This window comes from Octopus sinensis, linkage group LG17 (assembly GCF_006345805.1).
Source record: "Octopus sinensis linkage group LG17, ASM634580v1, whole genome shotgun sequence".
Lineage (NCBI taxonomy): Eukaryota > Metazoa > Mollusca > Cephalopoda > Octopoda > Octopodidae > Octopus > Octopus sinensis.
The window spans coordinates 26,325,523-26,345,522 of NC_043013.1; the positions used below are offsets into that span (position 1 = coordinate 26,325,523).

General features: G+C 35.4%; 1 protein-coding gene across 4 annotated transcripts in view; it reads right to left on the minus strand.

Annotated features, from left to right (window-relative positions):
• Positions 1-8,653: 8,653 nt before the first annotated feature.
• The window catches only part of LOC115220937, a 57,013-nt gene continuing 45,666 nt past the window's right edge, over positions 8,654-20,000 (minus strand). For 3 of the 4 annotated variants that reach the window (XM_029791144.2, XM_036510463.1, XM_029791143.2), the window contains exons 4-6: positions 19,925-20,000; positions 17,545-17,697; positions 8,654-8,748 (exon numbers count right to left, since the gene is read on the minus strand). The exon at positions 19,925-20,000 is cut by the window's right edge and continues 23 nt beyond it. In XM_029791144.2, coding sequence (XP_029647004.1) covers positions 8,667-8,748; positions 17,545-17,697; positions 19,925-20,000 — 311 coding nt within the window. In that variant the 3' untranslated portion in view covers positions 8,654-8,666. The remainder of the gene's footprint in view (positions 8,749-17,544; positions 17,698-19,924) is intronic. The other variant, XM_029791146.2, reaches the window with a different exon arrangement.

Sequence of the window (20,000 nt, forward strand, 5' to 3'; positions counted from 1 at the left end):
TAATATTCTCTCCATTCAACAACTTTGCTTTGAGCATCTTTCTGATTATTCTCATGTACTCTTTCAATATTTTCTTTCTCGCTTCTCCTTCTATTTTCATATCGTCTTGCAGTGCCCCTACGCACTTGCATCACTCACCCCTACGCACTTGCATCACTCACCCCTACGCACTTGCATCACTCACCCCTACGCTCTTGCATCACTCACCTAATGATCTAATGATATTGCTTAATAGTAGTCTTACACCATCGGTGCTTACCTTCCAGCCTCTCTTAATTATTAACAATGCGCACTTATTTACCCTAGGCAGCATCCCAATATCCTTGTTGAATACTTCTTCCTATTTGGATTAGAGAATCCGGAGCTTTTTCACTTTTTGTGTATAGCTTGTAGTCTTCCATACGATGCAGGTGGTTTATAAATGGAATAAAAGGGAGAGTGAGCCTCCTAGGAATATCCCCTGCGTATTTTTACGCTTCAAACGATTCCTTTGCACATATTAGTTCTATTTCCCATACATTAATTGCTTTTCACAAAAAGCTGCTTATCTTCTCATTGATTTTGAGCGTCCTCAGGTATTCCAAGAAGCAGTAGTGTGGAACATTGCCGTAAGCCTTCTTGTAATCTTTCACACCAACCGTTAAATTCTTTCTTATTCGCACCTCATTTAGTCTTCTACTATAAATATACAGTAGGTCAGCAGTTTTTCTCCTCCTCCTCCTCATTCTTCTTCTCTACATGATTATGTAATTCTCCAGGCTCATGCTGAACATAAACTGTCTTTCACTCACCAGGTAGAACCTAAATGTCTTTGTGTCTTATAGTGGGCCCAGCTACCTTGTGCCACTCGGTGATGATTCTGGGAGTGCAAGAGGAACATTGAGAATACTTCTTTCTCTTTGCCACAGAAGACACGTCCATTTCAGAGGCTTCCGGGTTTTTTCCAACCCAGGAGAAAAGGCCAGCTTTGTTTCACACTTTTTCACATTGCTTACCCCTAAAGAATTACGTTAAGTGTACATGTGTCTGTGGAATACTCAGACACATACTCTTAACGTCCATATGTCTTAAAGTGCATAAATGGAGTCATTCACTTATGTATTAATTCAATGAGTGGACCGGTCTGTTGGGACAACCATTATTGAAATTGACGGAGATTTTTGGGAGTGTAAGCATGTGAGTTTATGTATGTGTTTGTGAGAGAAAGAGAGAGTGTGTACGTATGTGTGTGTGTGAGTAAGAGAGAGAGGGGGGATAGAGAAAGAAAGAAAGTGGATGGGTACATTTGAAGGCTGTACAATTTTGATCAAACATTTTTCAAAAAGATATTTTTTACATTATAGGCTGATTCTCTTTAAATTTTTCACGTAAACGTCATTGCACAATTCAAATTCAAAGTTTTGTACTCTTACACAACACTAAATCATAGGATTTAGTTTCAGTATTGAATGCTAAGCCACTCTAACATGACTTTCTAAAAGTGCTTTTGCTAACAAAGGGTTACTTGACTAAAATTAAGTGATCTTTAAGTCTTTCAAAGAGGTTGGCAGTTCTAAACTTTTCCATATCAAAATAATAATTTAAGAAAACAGGAAAACACAGCATAGAATACATCACTTTTATTTCAGCACCATAGTCAAGATTCCTTGGAGTTCGAAAAATTTTTTTTTTAATATTTAATTTTATCAGACAACCTATAAACAGAAATGTTTTCATTATGTTAAAGCAAAGAGCCATAGAAATATTTTAGAATATATTTGCATCATCATCAACATCATCATCGTTTAACGTCCGCTTTCCATGCTAGCATGGGTTGGATGGTTCAACTGGGGTCTGGGAAGCCAGAAGGCTGCGCCAGGCCCAGTCTGATCTGGCAGTGTTTCTACAGCTGGATGCCCTTCCTAACGCCAACCACTCCGTGAGTGTAGTGGGTGCTTTTTACGTGCCACCTGCACAGATGCCAGACGAGGCTGGCAAACGTCCACGATCGGATGGTGCTTTTTACGTGCCACCGGCACGGGAGCCAGTCGAGGTTGGCAACGGCCACGATCGGATGGTGCTTTTTACGTGCCACCGGCATGAGGCCAGTCGGGGCGGCGCTGGCAACGACCATGTTCGGATGGTTCTCTTACGTACCACTGGCACTGGTATCACAGCTACAATTTCCATTGATGTTGATCGATTTCGATTTCACTTGCCTCAACAGGTTTTCACAAGTAGAGTTTTGTGTCACAAGAAGAAAAAGTATGCATAAGTGGACTGGCTACATCCCAGGTAGAGGCCACGGGTTATGGTCTCACTTGTCCTGCCGGGTCTTCCCACGCACAGCATACTTCCAAAGGTCTCGGTCTCTGGTCATTTCCTCGGTGAGACCTAAAGTTCGAAGGTCGTGCTTCATCACCTCGTCCCAGGTTTTCCTGGGTCTACCTCTTCCACAGGTTCCCTCAACTGCTAGGGTGTGGCACTTGTTCACACAACTATCTTCATCCATTCTCGCCACATGACCATACCAGCGCAAACGTCTCTCTTGCACACCACAACTGATGCTTCTTAGGTCCAACTTTTCTCTCAAGATACTTACACTCTGTTGAGTATGAACACTGACATTACACATCCATCGGAGCATACTGGCTTCATTTCTTTCGAGCTTACGCATATCCTCAGTAGTCACGGCCCATGTTTCACTGCCATGTAGCATGGCTGTTCGTACACATGCGTCATACAGTCTGCTTTTTATTCTGAGCGAGAGGCCTTTTGTCACCAGTAAGAGTTCTCTGAACTTTGCCCAGGCTATTCTTACTCTAGCGGTTACACTTTCAGCACACCCGCCCCCGCTATTGACTTGGTCACCTAGGTAACGGAAACTATCAACAATTTCTAGTTTTTCTCCCTGGAATGCGGCGGAAGTTGGTCTCTACACATTTTCAGTGTTTATTGCTCCTGAGCATCTGCCACATACAAAAACTATCTTCCTAGTTAGCCTTCCTTTGACATTGCTGCACCTCTTATGTATCCATAGCTTACACTTGGTGCATCTTATAGAGTTTCTACCTACGCCTTTTCTACAGATCGAGCAGGGCCATCTACCTGAAGGCGTTTGTGATTTGCCTGCCTTCCTACATATTAGGACTTTGGTTTTGGCTAGGTTGATTTTAAGGCCCTTCGATTCTAATCCTTGTCTCCACACTTGAAACTTTGCCTCTAGTTCTGATAGTGACTCAGCAATTAAAGCAAGGTCACCAGCATATAGGAGCTCCCAGGGGCATCCTATCTTGAATTCCTCCGTTATTGCCTAGAGGACTATGATAAATAGGAGGGGGCTGAGGACTGAACCTTGGTGGACCCCTACGTCTACCCTGAATTCTTCAGTGTACTCGTTGCCAACCCTCACCTTACTTACGGCGTCTCTGTACATGGCTTACACAGCTCTCACTAACCATTCATCTATCCCTAGTTTCCTCATTGACCACCAGATGAGGGATCGGGGGACCCTGTCAAAGGCTTTCTCCATGTCAACGAAAGCCAGGTACAGGGGCTTATCTTTGGCTAGTATTTCTCCTGCAGCTGTCTTACCAGAAATATGGCATCAGTGGTGCTTTTCCCTGGCACGAAACTAAACTGCATCTCATCCAAGCTGACTCTCTCCCTAATAGGTTGGGCTATGACCCTCTCCGTAACTTTCATTACCTGATCCAACAGCTTGATACCTCTGTAATTATTTGTATCTAAAGCGTCGCCTTTACCTTGGTAGCAGTTGACTATTATGGTGCTACACCAGTCATTGGGTATGACTCCTTCGTGTATCACCTGGTTAACTATACGGGTGACTAGGCTATAGCCGACACTACCAGATATTTTGAGCATCTCTGCAGTAATTCCTGATGGGCCTGGGGCTTTCCCTGTCTTCATTTTCTAATTGCCTTAACTACCAAGGAACTGTCAACTCAGATAGCTGGTCCCTTTGTTGGGTCGACATTCGGCAGATTCACTTTATCCCATTCATTTTCTTTATTCAGCAACCTTTCATAGTGGCGTCTCCAAACCTCTCTCTTTGCATCCTCATTTAGTGCATCATGTTAAATAATGACAAAATCTCAACAGAATTATCTCTTGTATAAAAGTTTAGTGACACAAAACTTTGCATTATGTAGAGACAAAAAAAAAACCTGAAAGCAATTTTGAAAGTTTTGTGAAGTTGCTAATATTGTTGGCAAAGTTTGATCTCATGCATCTCAGTAAAATGGAAAAGAACTCTGGAAGAATATCACATTTTTTGCCATTAAATTAATATTTTCTGCTGCTGCTGCTGGCTTCCACTGTTCATCATAAATTGTTACAATATAAGCTAAGAGAGAGTTCATTCCAAGCAGTTGGTGTCCTATCTTTCTATTGAAACAATCACTGGGGAAATGACAATTTAACCCTAGGTCAAACTGGCCTAGGATCAATTACTGCTTGAACATGAACAATACCTTTCATTGTCACAATCACCACAACATATGGCAGGAGACAAGGTCTTCCTTCTTCCCTCACGATAATCTGTCAAAAATGACCAAAACGATTTCAGTTGTTACTATTACAGACTAGTGAACTGCTGGTTACAAAAACATTCATACAAATGCTGTAATTAACAGTTTTACATATGCTGTCAATACATGATACATGACTGTATCTAGTAATGATTCAAATTATTTAAAGTTTTGTAGACTGTCATAAAGAATGTTATACATACTGCAAATACATCATCTGCAGTTTCATCAGAAATTCATTAACATTAGTAATCGACCATTCAAAGCATGATAGGATTCCATCAGTTTTTCTTGAATTTCTTGCTATTCATTTTAGTTTTCTTGTTTAAAATGGAAGAGGAATTGGGGTAATTTTGTGTTTAACCATACAAGTTTCACTTCTATGACAAGAACACATTAGCTGGGATATTTTTCATCAGTAATTTAATACCTGCAGTCACCACTTTTGCTGGGGAATTTTGCAACCTTTCAGTTTATGTATGTATGTATGTATGTATGTATGTATGTATGTATGTATTATGTATGTGTGTGTGTTGTATGTATGTATGTGTGTATGTATGTATGTATGTATGTATGTATGTATGTATGTGTGTGTGTGTGTGTGTGTTGTATGTGGTGTGTGTGTGTGTGTGTGTGTGTGTGTATGTATGTATACACACTTTTCACAAAGCCACTTCAACTTTCTCTACTTCTCCACTCAAAACTAAGTGTCTGTGAAACTAATTGCCTCAGAAGAAAATTAATCCATTTGTTGAAAATACACTCTCTACTACATTACATTTTCATGACCAGCTTTGTAAAACCAAAAACTCAAAACATCTCTATGAAGTTTTTGTACAAAAACTGTCAAAACAATCATAAAAATATGGCCATTGTTGATTGAGACAAATCAAAATTCAAAGCCTACATTATGAAAATCAGCTATGCTACAAAACCAATATATGTCCACACAATCTGCTAGAAATAGTAACCTATTCTCTTCCAAATTACATTTTAGAATCTTAATCCTTTGCCTGTCTAAAGTATTTTCATATGTTTCTCCTAAATGTCCATGCTTGTTTTCAAACTTTTAGCTAACCCTTGTTTCATACGTTCTGAGTAACATAAAGCTTTCTATTCATAAGTCTCAAATTACTCTAATGGTTAAAAAGAAAATTGAAAAATAATGTGTACTGCATATGATGCATGGGTGTTGGGAAAATGTGTATCATATTGATACACTGGACAAGCAAAGGATTAAGCAGATAGGTGGAATAGACATAACTGAAATGTCCTTGACCATACAGCTATGGTGGTCTGAGAATACCAAATAGTTTATACAGCTATGGTGATCTGAGAATACCAAATAGTTTATACAGCTATGGTGATCTGAGAATGCTAAATAATTTATACAGCTATGGTAATCTGAGAATGCTAAATAATTTATACAGCTACGGTGTTCTGAGAATGCTAAATAATTTATACAGCTACAGTGATCTGAGAATACCAAATAATATATACAGCTACAGTGATCTAAGAATGCCAAATAATTTATACAGCTACGGTGTTCTGAGTATAACAAATAATTTATACAGCTATGGTGATCTGAGAATAACAAATAATTTATATAGCTACAGTGCTCTGAGAATAACAAATAATTTATATTTCTCCACAGTTGCATAAGATTTGAAGCAAGATGGTTAAGTGGGTAAGACTTGGTTGAATGTGAATTGTTCATTTGTGTGATAATTGTGATTAATAAGTATAAAAGAAATAGACAGAATAATGTATGTGAAAGTGTGAACTATGGTTATAACATATGCAAAGGTATGATTTATCAGGTACCATACATCAATGGTTCATACAAACAGTTTATGAGTCACTAAATCACTATAAGATCTCCACCCAACCAAAACACAGGCTTATGTAAGCCTGATTTTATACACATCTATAACTGAATAGCTTGAGTATTGCAGGTATGACTGATGAAAGCTGGCCTGCAACTACACCACAATAATAACCATTTTGTCTACCCACATCATATCAACACTTTTATCTACCTATGATATATTCCCCAATGTTTTTTCATTTAACTCAACTAACCTGCAACAACAGAAACTAAATAATTCTCTCCTGTACTATCAAACAGTTTATGAGTCATTAAATCAGTATAAGCTCTCCACCCAACCAAAACATAGGCTTATGTAAGCCTGATTTTATACACATCTGTAACTGAATATTTGTAAAATATAAAAGACTTGTTTTCATATAATTATTGAGGTCAATAAAAATACATATTAAAAAAAGTCAATTGTTAAACCCTCAAACAACAAAATGCAATAGAATGTGTTGTACTTTGGTATTTCCAAATTACTCTTTTACTCTTTTACTTGTTTCAGTCATTTGACTGTGGCCATGTTGGAGCACCACCTTTAGTTGAGCATATCGACCCCAGCACTTATTCTTTGTAAACCTAGTACTTATTCTATCGGTCTCTTTTGCCTAACTGCTAAGTTACGGGGATGTAAACACACCAGCATCGGTTGTCAAGTGATGTGGTGGTGGGGGGGACAAACACAGGCACACAAACACATACACACACACACATACATATATATATATACATATATACGATGAGCTTCTTTCAGTTTCCATCTACCAAATCCACTCACAAAGCTTTGGTTGGCCCGAGGCTATAGTTGAAGACACTTGCCCAAGGTGCTGCTCAGTGGGACTGAACCCAGAACCGTGTGGTTGGTAAGCAAGCTACTTAACACACAGCCACTCCTACGCCTATATTTTTACTATATTAAAACAAGTTTCTTTACCATGTATTATTGACCTCATTAACTAGACAGAAACAAGTTTTTTACTATTTTATATTCTTCTTAGTATGTATATTCTTTTGCCTTTTACATGCTACCAGCACAGGTGCGAGTTATGAAATCCTGGCATCAGCCATGACTACGATCTTACTTGGCTTGACAGGTCTTCTCAAGCACAGCATATTGCCAAAGGTCTCAGTCACTTGTCACTGCCTCTGTGAGGCCCAAAATTCGAAGGGTGCATTTTACATGCTCCTTACTGGTATATATATATATATATATATATATGTATGTGTGTAAATCAACCTTTGAATGTATATATATATATATATATATATATATATATCTCTGTGTGTGTGTGTGTGTGTGTGTAAATCAACCTTTGAATGTTGGGCTTCACAGAGGCAAAGTTCCTTTCAAGTGTTGGGCTCACGGAGGTGAGGTGACCGAGTTCTTTTTGAGCAAGCCTCACAGAGGTGATGTGGCTGAGTTCCTTTGAAGCATTGGCCTACATGGGGGCAAAGTGGCCAAGCACCTTTCAAGCGGCAATAACCAAGACCTTTGGTATTATGTCGTGCTTGGGAAGAAGACCCATCAAACCGAACAAAATCAGTTATGACAGATACCAGTGTCATGCAAATGGCACCCTTTATACTCTCGGAGTGGTTGGCATTAAGAAGGACATCCAGCTATAGAAAACCATGCTAAATCAGACTGGATCCTGGTGCAACCTTCAGCACACCAGCCCAGTCAAACCGTCCAACCCATACCAGCATGGACAATGGACGTTAAATGATGATGATGATGATATATATATATATATATATATACATACATACATAGATACACATATATATTCACATACATGTACATATATGTATACACACACACACACACACACACACACACACACACACACACACACACACACACACACACATGCGTACAGTCACCATACATATGTATGTATATTTCAAATCTTTGGCTCTAACTTAAACTTTAGTCTGTTAAGCTAGAAAGAACTTCCAAATTCTGTTCTTGGACATCCTGTGTTTCCGTGTTATATTAACTTTTGAATCTTCAATTGACCATTTCATGAAACCCACATTTTCTCTGATCTTTCTAGTCTGAAAGTTTTATTACAACCATAAACATATCTATCAACAGCATTATTTTCTTACCTTTACCATCACAACCACTACTAGTGTCAAGAAAGACACCAACATCACTACTACCATCATCCAAACAACAACAACAACAGCAGCAGCAGCAACACAGTATATAAGCAAATAGTGATAATATAATAAAACATATTATAAGTTTAATTTTAAATCTATTTATTTAAAAGATGATGGGCCTCTCCTACAGATATAAGGTTTTCTTCAATGCTGTCGTTCTCTTCAACTTGGTCTAACCTGCAAAATAACAAAACACTAAGTTATCTATCAGTTAGAAAATGGTAAGATAAAAATAAATGCATATTGAAAAAAGAGATTGCGACCTCGATGTTGGATTAAAATTGACCTTAAGGTGTAGAGGCTTTATTGGGTAAATCTGTTTGATTTTTTAAAATTTTACATGATCTGAGTTCAAACCGGTGAAAACCTTTGGAGAATAAAAATGTGGCTGCTCTCTGTACTATAATCATTTTCATTTATCTGTGATAGATGTTTATATCCATCCATTCGTTTGCTCTAACATGTTTTTCGTCCATGTTAAGATTAAATGAATACATTCAAGAAGCATGAATTTTCGTACATCAGACAAAAATTGTAGCAGCATCTTCTCAGCTCTTTATGGTCCTGACTTGGTAAACACCCACAAAATTATTAGCCATCACACTAATAACCACCTTGAGCACCATCTTGAGCTTCATGTGTCTAACACACGAGGGCATGTCTACAAAGTCAGAAAACAACACAGCTTCCATGACCTACAAGAACATTTTTTTCACACTCAGAGTTGCTGAAGCATGGAACAAACTACCTGCACCAGTTATTAGTTGCCGATACATTGCATCCTTTATATCCTCCATGCTTCCTGGAATTTGCCAGCACTACACTTCATATCCAACATTCTCTATAAGCATGCACACTTGTATATCATGATTGATGCACTGTTCACTTTCATGACTTTTGAACATAATTCTATGTATTGTACATGCACCTTTGATAAGCTGTAGTGCACCTGAGCACTATACACAATAATTTCATTATTATTATTAGACGTAGGAGTGGCTGTGTGGTAAGTAGCTTGCTTACCAACCACATGGTTCCGGGATCAGTCCCACTGCATGGCACCTTGGGCAAGTGTCTTCTACTATAACCTTGAGCCAACCAAAGCCTTATGAGTGGATTTGGTTGACGGAAACTGAAAGAAGCCTGTCAAGCTGCAGTGGTGTGCTGCCAGACACGTTAGCACGCCAGGCAAAATGTTTAGCAGTATTTCCTCTGCTGCTATGTTCTGAGTTCAAATTCCGCTGAGGTCGACTTTGCCTTTCATCCTTTCAGGGCCATTAAATTAAGTACCAGTTACACACTGGGGTTGATGTAATCGACTTAATCCATTTGTCTGTCCTTGTTTGTCCCCTCTATGTTTAGCCCCCTGTGGGCAATAAAGAAATAAGGAAACTGAAAGAAGCCTGTCATATATATGTTTATATATATATATGTATGTATACGTGTGTATATGTTTGTGTGTCTGTGTTAGTCCCCACAACATCGCTTGACAACCAATGCTGTTGTGTTTACATCCCCGTAACTTAGTGGTTCGGCAAAAGAGACCGATAGAATAAATACTAGGCTTACAAAGAATAAATCCTGGGGCGATTTGCTCGACTAAAGGCAGTGCTCCAGCACGGCCACAGTCAAATGACTGAAACAAGTAAAAGAGTAAAAAAAAAAGAGTATTATGTTCAAATCTTACCAAGATCAACTTTGCTTTTCAACTTTTCAGGATCAATAAAATAAAGTACCACTGGAGTACTGAGATTGATGTAACTGACTAAACCCACCACCTCTTTAAAATTGCTGGCCTTGTGTCAATATTTGAAACCATTGAAATAGCGAGCTGCCAGGATTGTAAACATATTAAACAAAACACTTAGTGATATTTCATTCAGCTTTTTATGTTTTGAGTTCAAATGCCACCTATGGTCAACATTGTCTTTCATCCTTTCCAGGTCAATAAAATATGTACCACTTGAGCACTGGAGTTGATGCAAATAGCTTGCCTGTCTCCTCAAAATTGCTGGCCTTCTGCCAAAATTAGAAAGAATTATTGAGGCATTGTTTTACAGCTGGATGCCTTCCCTGTCCCTAATGCTTTCCTGTTTTTCAAGTAATCAAGCTTTCATTATACACATCTTCAAAGGGGAAAAATGAGTATACAGTATGTTGACAGAAGAGACATCATCATATGTTGTTCATATGTGGGTTAAACAATCCTTCTTTTTAAGGTTGTATTCTACTGCCAGATGTCCTTTCTCATGCCAGCCCTTCTTTTCAACTAAGCTACTCCATACAGTTCTCACTTGCGCTTGCCGAGTCTTTTCAAGAACAGCTTATTTCCTGAGGTCCCGGTCACTTGTCATTGCCTCGGTGAGGCCCAATGTTTGAAGGTCATGCTTCACCACCTCATCCCAGGTCTTCCTGGGTCTACCTCTTCCACATGTTCCCTCAACTGCTAGGGTGTGGCACTTTTTCACACAGCTATCCACATCCATTCTTGCCACATGATCATATCAATGCAGTCGTCTCTCTTGCACACCACATCTGATGCTTCTTAGGTCCAAACTTTCTCTCAAGGCACTAACACTGTGATGAGTATGCACACTGACATTACACATCCATTGGAGCATGCTGGCTTCATTCCTTGCGAGCTTACGCATGTCCTCAGCAGTCATGGCCCATGTTTCACTGCCATGTAGCATGGCTGTTTGTACACATGCGTCGTACAGTCTACGCTTTACTCTGAGTGAGAGGCCCTTTGTCACCAGTAGAGGTAAGAGCTTTCTGAACTTAGCCTAGGCTATTCTTATTCTAGCAGCTACACTTTTAGTGCACCCTCCCCTGCTACTGATGTGCTCGGCTGCACATCGCACAACTGAGCCTGCAGAAGTTGAATGAATTGAGCTACAAAACTCTGCCTCATTGGCTATACTCAGCAGACGTCTCACCTACCAACTACCACTTTTTCAAGCATCTGAACAACTTCTTGTGTGAGAAGTGCTTCAAAAACCAAGACAATGCCAAACATGCTTTCAATGGCTTCATCACCACCAGAACACAGGATTTTTATGATACTGGCATAAATAAACTTGTTTCGCATTGGCAAAAGTTTGTTAATTCTGATGGTGTTTACTTCGATTAATAAAGTTTTGTTTGAGCTGAGATATGTGCACCTGAATTTAAAGGTTAAAAACTGCAAGAACTTTCTTGACAACCTAACATATGTATATATGTATGTGTTTGTATATGTTTGTGTGTTTGTGTTTGTTCCCCCAACATCGCTTGACAACTGATGCTGGTATGTTTATGTCCCATTAACCTAGCAGTTCAGCAAAAGAGAGCGGTAAAATAAGTATTAGGCGTACAAAGAATAAGTCGTGGGGTCGATTTGCTCGACTAAAGGTGGTCCTCCAGCATGGCTGCAATCAAAATTATTGAAGCAAATAAAAGAATATATATATATATATATATATATATATATATATGTATATGTATCTATGTATTATGTGGATATATATAATATATATAATATATATATATATATATTATATATATATATATATATATATATATAGATGTATATGTATCTATGTATTATGTATATTATATATATATATATATATTATATATATATATATATATATAATAAATATTAATTAGAGACAAAACCACTATTTTGCAAAACAAACAAGGAAGACTTAATCAATACATAAAATTTTTTAATAAAAAGTAATGTACCTTTGCACCCCAGAATTACTCTTAAAGACCATAAAGATAATTTTTATTCAGACCCTAAAGTTAGATTAATTTGCCCATGTAAATCTGACCTAGGTAAATTAAGTAAATTTATTTTAGATAAATATATCGATAAGTTAAATAAACTTAATTATTTAAAATTATGGTTTAGTAATAACAATACATTGAAATGGTTTGATAATATTAAAGATAAAAATCGTTATAAATTTATTCAAATAGATATAGATAATTATTATTCTTCTAATGAAATTGTGTTTAATAAAGCGCTTATTTTCGCAATGAATAAAGTGGGTATGTCACGTGAAGAAGTTAATGTAATTAAAATGGCTAGGAAATCGCTCATTAAATATAAAAATAAATTATGGGCTAGGAATGATACCAGAGATTGTTTTGATAAACCTATGGGAGCACCAGATTCTGCACAGGCTACTGATTTAGTAGCTATTTTTCTTTTATCTGAACTCCAATTAGAAAATCTTAAGATAGAGGGTGGCTTATATAGAGACGATCTTCTACTAGTTACAAAGAATTGTACTAATAGGAATCTAGAAGTATATAAGAAAAAACTATATAGTTTCTTTAAAAGATATGGTTTAAGTATTACTATATATAAGGAGAATTATAATGTTAATTATTTAGATGTTAATTTTAATCTAATTACTGGTAAAACACAACCATATCATAAACTTAATGAGAACCTTAAATATATAAATGTTAATAGTAATCACCCATTTTCTATTAAAAAATCGTTGATTAATAATATAAGTAAACGTATTTCATTACTCTCTTATGATATAGAGATTTTTAATAAACATGCTAATTATTATAATGAGGCCCTTAGAGGGGCAGGTTATAATAGGAATATTAAATTTTATAATATTAGTGATAAAGATTTAAATGATAATTTTCGAGATACTTCTAATAATAATTATAATTTTGTTAGGTTTAGTGGTAAAAATAATAGATATTATAAAAATAATAATAAAAATGATAAAAATAAAAATAAGAATAAAAATAATAATAATAATAATACAAATAAGAATAATAAAAATAAAAAAAATTTAATAATAATTATAATAATTATATTGATAAATTAATAATATTAATAATTCCTTAAATGCTGTACATAGATATAATTCTGATAATAATTTTAATGAAATAAAGAATTATAAATATATTATAATAATGACAATAATAATAAGGTTAATATGAATAAAATTTGGTTAATAGTTCCTTATGGAGATCAAGTAAAACGAATATTATCAAAGAGATTTTAGATGTTATAGAACTATTTATTAGAGATAATCGTAAATATAGAAACATTTTCTCTAGTAATAATTTTGGAGTAGGTTATTCTACCACTAATAATGTAGGTAACATTATTTCTTCATTTAATAAATTTAAACTGAATAATTTTATAAAAGAAATTATTTGATAATAATATTAATAATGATAAGACTTATATTAATTGTACTTGTAGAGATAAATCTAATTGTATATTAAATAATAATTGTGATATTAACGGTGTAGTGTATAAATGTATAGTTACATTACATGATAATAAACTTTAAGAATAATAATTACCCAAAAGCGGTTTATATAGGGTCTACTTCCTCAAAAATAAAATTAAGAATCGCACAACATATGAATTCTTTTAAAAATAAAAACTTAATCAACTCAACTGGACTTAGTAAGTACATTTGGAGTCTTAAATCACAAAATATTAATTATAGTTTAATTTAGGAAATAATTTGTAAAACTAAATCATATACTATAGGAGCTAATTGTTGTTATTTATGCTCTAATGAGTTTAAAGAAATTATTTATAAGTATGATAATTTACTTAATACAGGTGAAGAGCGCAAAATAAAATGCAGACATAGGTTACTTTACCTATATAATAAGTTTCATGATAAATAACAATAATAGTTCCCTATTAAAGGTTACTTTAGTTTAATTTAGTTTAGAGTATTATATATATTTAGTTATGTAGTCTAGGCTTTAATTATAGTTAATCTTGAATTGATATTTCTTTGTTTTAATTAGTTCATTTTTAATGTATATTAATATATAACAGTTTATGGTACGTTAAAACTTTAATAATTTATATTAGATTTATTTTATTTTCTTTAATTATTTTTTTATTTTATTTTATTATGTATTTTTATTATGTATATGTTATATGTATATTGGAGGATATATTCTTATGGATGATTGGGTGTATTTAGTGGTGTATATATTGAGTTTTGTATGTATGTGTGCGCGTGTATAAGTGCATGTGTAGATGTGGGAGTGCATGGTGCTATGTAAAAGTGTGTGCTTGTGTATGCACTTGTATACATGCATGATTGATGTGCGTGAGATTGCACCCATTTTAGGGATGTATATGTTTATTTGTCTGTATGGGTGTGGGAGTGAATTTTTGGTGTATATATCGAGGTTTATACGTATGTATAGGTATGTGTGAGTGGTGGGTATTTGTATATATCGTGGGTGTGTGGTTTACGTGTGTGTATTTGTGTTTGAATGTATAGGTTAGGGGGATTGCTATATAGGTTTGTTATAGTGTTTAGTAAAGGGAGGTTTTATCATTATATGTATTTATGAGTTTTAGTTTATCATGGTAGTTTTATTAAGAATTTGTAGTAATTTATGTCTATTTATGATGTTTGTTATTTTATTACATTATTCCATTCATAATTTTTAAGTAATGTTAGTTTACCACCTGAATATAATTTTTAATTCCATTTATTCCATTCATAATTTTAAATGACGTTCGTTTCCATAGCGCTATGTATGAGCCTCAATATGTACACCGGTGATTTGCTTCCACATCCGTGCGGATGGGTGAGCGTATGCATTCTTGAGGGTGGGTGCGGTCTCGCGCGCATCAGTCGTGTATGTGTGCAATTGCGTACACGGGAGTGATGTGTGATCGACTTGAACGTGCGGAGTTTGCTACGAATTGTTGGTGGACCATCGTGATGAGTGGGGCCCATATACGTGTAGTGATGGGGCTCCCTTTGCCATGCCCGATTGTACCTGTGTGGCGGTCTCCATGTGTACATTCGCGCACGGGTATACATGCGTGGGGCACACGCGCACGGCATGTGGTTTGTTGGTGATTTGTGGTAGGTTCTGTATATTTGGGTTGATTATGTATTGTTCTTGTGTGTGCAATTGTATACATGCATGATTGGTGTGCGTGGGATTGCGCCCATTTTTGGGGATGTATGTGTTTATTTGTCCGTGTGGGGTGGGAGTGGGTTTTTGGTGTACATATTGAGGTTTATACGTATTTATAGGTATGTGTGAGTGAGGTGGGTATTTGTATATGTGGGTGTGTGGTTTACGTGTGTGTATTTGTGTGTGAATGTATAGGTTAGGGGGATTGCTATATAGGTATGTTATAGAGTTTAGTAAAGGGAGGTTTTATCATTTATGTATTTATGAGTCTTAGTTTATCATGGTAGTTTTATTAAAGAATTCGTAGTAATTTATGTCTATTTATGATGTTTGTTATTTTATTACATTATTCCATTCATAATTTTTAAGTAATGTTCGTTTACCACGTGAATATAATTTTTAATTCCATTTATTCCATTTCTCCATTCATAATTTTAAATGACGTTTGTTTCCAGAGCGCGAATACTTTTTATACATATGTTAGGTTCCTATGGTAACGTAATTTTGTTTGACGTTTTTAAAGGCTTAGAGTTTAATTTCACTTCATAATTTGAAACTGACTTGAAAGTATGTATATTTTTTCTCCTTATGTTATCTTGTTACTTATGATATTCTGGTTACTTATGAAGTATTTTATATATCGTATTATGTGTAGTAATGTTGTTTTTCTTTTGAGTGTTTATGTATGTGTGAATGTGTGTGTGTGTGCGTATTTTAGTTGTATAATTTATTTATCTGTATGAGTGTGGGTGTGAAAATATTGTTGTATATATCGAGTTTAGTAAGTATGTATATGTATATGTGAGGGGGTATACGTATATGTTGTGTGTGTGTGTTTTACGTATGTATATTTGTGTGTGAATGTGTATATGGGTTTGCTATATAGGTGTAATTGTGTATGGTAGGGGGAGAGCGTATTGTTGTGTATGTCGGGTTTGGTACGTATGTATATGGGTGTGTGGGGGGGTGTACGTATGTGTTGTGTGTGTGTGTTTTGCGTATGTGTGTTTGTGTGTGGATGTATATATGGAGATTGCTATGTGGGTGTAATTGTGTATGGTGGGGGGAGTTTTGTCATTGTATGTGTGTGGGTTTCATTTGTCATGGTGGTTTGTTGGTGATTTGTGGTAGGTTCTGTATATTTGGGTTGATTATGTATTGTTCTTGTGTGTGCAATTGTATACATGCATGATTGGTGTGCGTGGGATTGCGCCCATTTTTGGGGATGTATGTGTTTATTTGTCGGTGTGGGGTGGGAGTGGGTTTTTGGTGTATATATTGAGGTTTATACGTATGTATAGGTATGTGTGAGTGAGGTGGGTATTTGTATATGTCGTGGGTGTGTGGTTTACGTGTGTGTATTTGTGTGTGAATGTATAGGTTAGGGGGATTGCTATATAGGTATGTTATAGAGTTTAGTAAAGGGAGGTTTTATCATTATATGTATTTATGGTATGTATTTAGATATGGTTATATATAATTAGTTATATGTGTATGGGTGTATATATAGTTTATTTTTATTTTGTTTTGTTTTGTTTTATATTTAATTGTTGATAGGTTTATTTTAGTTTATATATTGATTATATATGGATTATATATAGGTTATATATAGATTATATATTTATATTTTTTCATTAATACTTTAATTATTTTAAAATTATTTTTTATACTTATATTTTAAAATATTGATATTTTAGATCGGAAATCCACCTGAAGATTGTCGATCAAGACATGAAACAATTGTAGTGGCAGTTTTTTTACTTTTTATTAAAATTTTATGTATTGATTAAGTCTTTCCGTGTTTGTTTTGCAAAATAGTGGTTTTGTCTCTAATTAATATTATATAATATTTTACTATAAAATTGGATTTAATCCTAAATCTGATTTTTTCCCTGTAAATTTGGATTTATTCCCTAATATTATTATTATATATATATATATATATATATTATATATATATATATAATATATATATATATATATATATATACGTATATAATTATGATTGTTAACTTAAATATGTTAATATTCTATACAAACTGTCTGGTTATCCCATTCGTTTGCCAAATATTCTTGATAAAGTCTTCTGCATAGTGTCCATGATGGAATTTTAAGATTTCTTCAAAGGATAAATCACTCTGGAAAAACAGTCTAAATGTGGGATCCATGGTCAGTTCTTTTTCTTTGAAACAACTGTTGATATGGAAGAGAGATGAATAATTGATGATAGAGTAAAAATACAATTACATGTGTGTTTATGTTTTTATTACATTATGTTATAATGTATGTGTGTTTCATGCACGTATACACTCACACGCACATGCACCTACATACATGTGTGTGTGTGTATGTATGTATGTATGTATGTATGTATGTATGTATGCATGTATGTATATTTGTATGCACGCTGTAAAGTGGGTGGTATTAGGAAGGGCATCCAGCCATAAAAACCATACTAAAACAAACAGTGGAAATTGGTGTGGTCCTCTGGTTTCCCAGAGGACCATCCAACCTATTCCAGTATCAAAGACAGATGTTAAATAATGATGATGATGATGATGATATATATATATATATATATACATGAATCATCTAAGAGACCATAAGTCAAGGAAAAGATGCACTCACATATCTGTCAGTAGAGTGGGTATATTATCCGGTCCTTGTTTGTCCCCTCTATGTTTAGCCCCTTGTGGGCAATAAAGAAATATATATATATAAAATGGGACAAGATCGCAAAACATCCAGACAGTTAGGTGGTATAAGAAAGGGACCACAAAACATCCAGATAGACAATACAAAGAAAATGGGTCATTCGGAGTTTTCTTTCCTCAGTTGAGTTCCAAATTATCTTTGCAATTTTGGCTGGTTATACTTGAGATTGCTCCAATCTGGCCAGCCCCAAGGAAAAACTAAGCTTAGAGCATTAGATTTCTTGGAAGAAAGCAGCAAATGTATACAAAAACGAGGATGAAAAAATACAGAGAAAGTTACACAAATACAAATAACAGGACATAACGACAGGTGTCTTTTGACTAAGGATGAATTAAATTAAGCTGGCATATGTGGAAGTAAAGCCTTACAGCAGGGATACAAGATTTCACAGGTACAGGGAAGAATATAGATGTTGCGTGGACAACGGCCAATCATCATCATCATCATCATCACAGTTTAACATCTGTTTTCTATGCTAGCATGGATTAGACACTCTGGTTCGTTTCTATGGCTGGATGCCCTTCCTTATCCCGACCACTTTACTGTGTGTATTGAGTGCTTATTTAAATGCGATGAATCGCGTTTCAAACTCAGTGATTTTTCAGTCCTCAGAAAGTTTATAGAGAATGTGGAACCCAAGCACCCATAAAATCTTTAGTTTTTAAGATTCTATATCATACAGAGAGTATTCTCTTTCATATCCTATTCTAGAATATACGAATATATGGACAAATTCTACATCATATATTGAATACTGTGTTCTTTATACTGTAATACACCCTGAATGATAAATTTTCAATTTTGTCATTCATGTTCCTTTAGTACATGGTACAAGGTATATTCTTGAAGTTTTGAGACTTTTTCAGGAGAGACATTTATTAATTTCAAAGAGATTCAAAGCTCTAATCTCCTTTAAGGTAGGATCCACTGATTTTGATGCACTTATTGTAGTAATCCAGCCATACAATTAAGGCCCCCATGGAAGTCTTTCAGACTGAAAGGGTTCGGGATCCTTTTCACAGCCTCTTTTGTCTTCACACACTCACACACACACACACACACACACACACACACACACCACATGCACATGCACACATGCACACACACACAGAAATACACTAATACAGATAGAGAGAGAGTGAGAGGGGAGCATTACAATTTATTAATTGAGTATGACTGTCATAGGCACCTTCTCTCTCCTCATATACGTAAAGAGAAACACATGCACATACATAAACACAGAGACAGACAGACAGACAGAGGAAGAAAGAGAGAGAGAGAGAGAGATTATGATTTATTAATTGAACATGATTGACACAAGCATTTCCATCTCCTCAGACACATAAAGAGAAACATGACCACAGACATAAACAAAGGGACGATGGAGAGAGAAAAAGGAGAGAAAGAGGGAATGAGAGGAACACTAAAATGTCTGATGTGAAATAAGTTGTCATTGAGTCAACAATGCCAAACAGGCAGCACCAGACTGGCTGTGCCATAACGTCACATACTCCATCCAGTGCTACTCAACAGGGGAACGGAAGGAATTGTCTTGCTATCTACTCTGTTGGGAAAATGGAGGTTTATTGCTGAGAATAATGAAATTTTCATCATAGTTCACAAAACATGAATTAAAGATGATATCATTTTATCATATGATAATATCAGTTGTATTATTTGAAATAATTTAAGCGTCACTCCTTACCTTTCGGCAAAGGCACACAATCGTGATATACGTCTCATGACAACCCATAGATTAAACCTGTTTAACAAACAGCAAT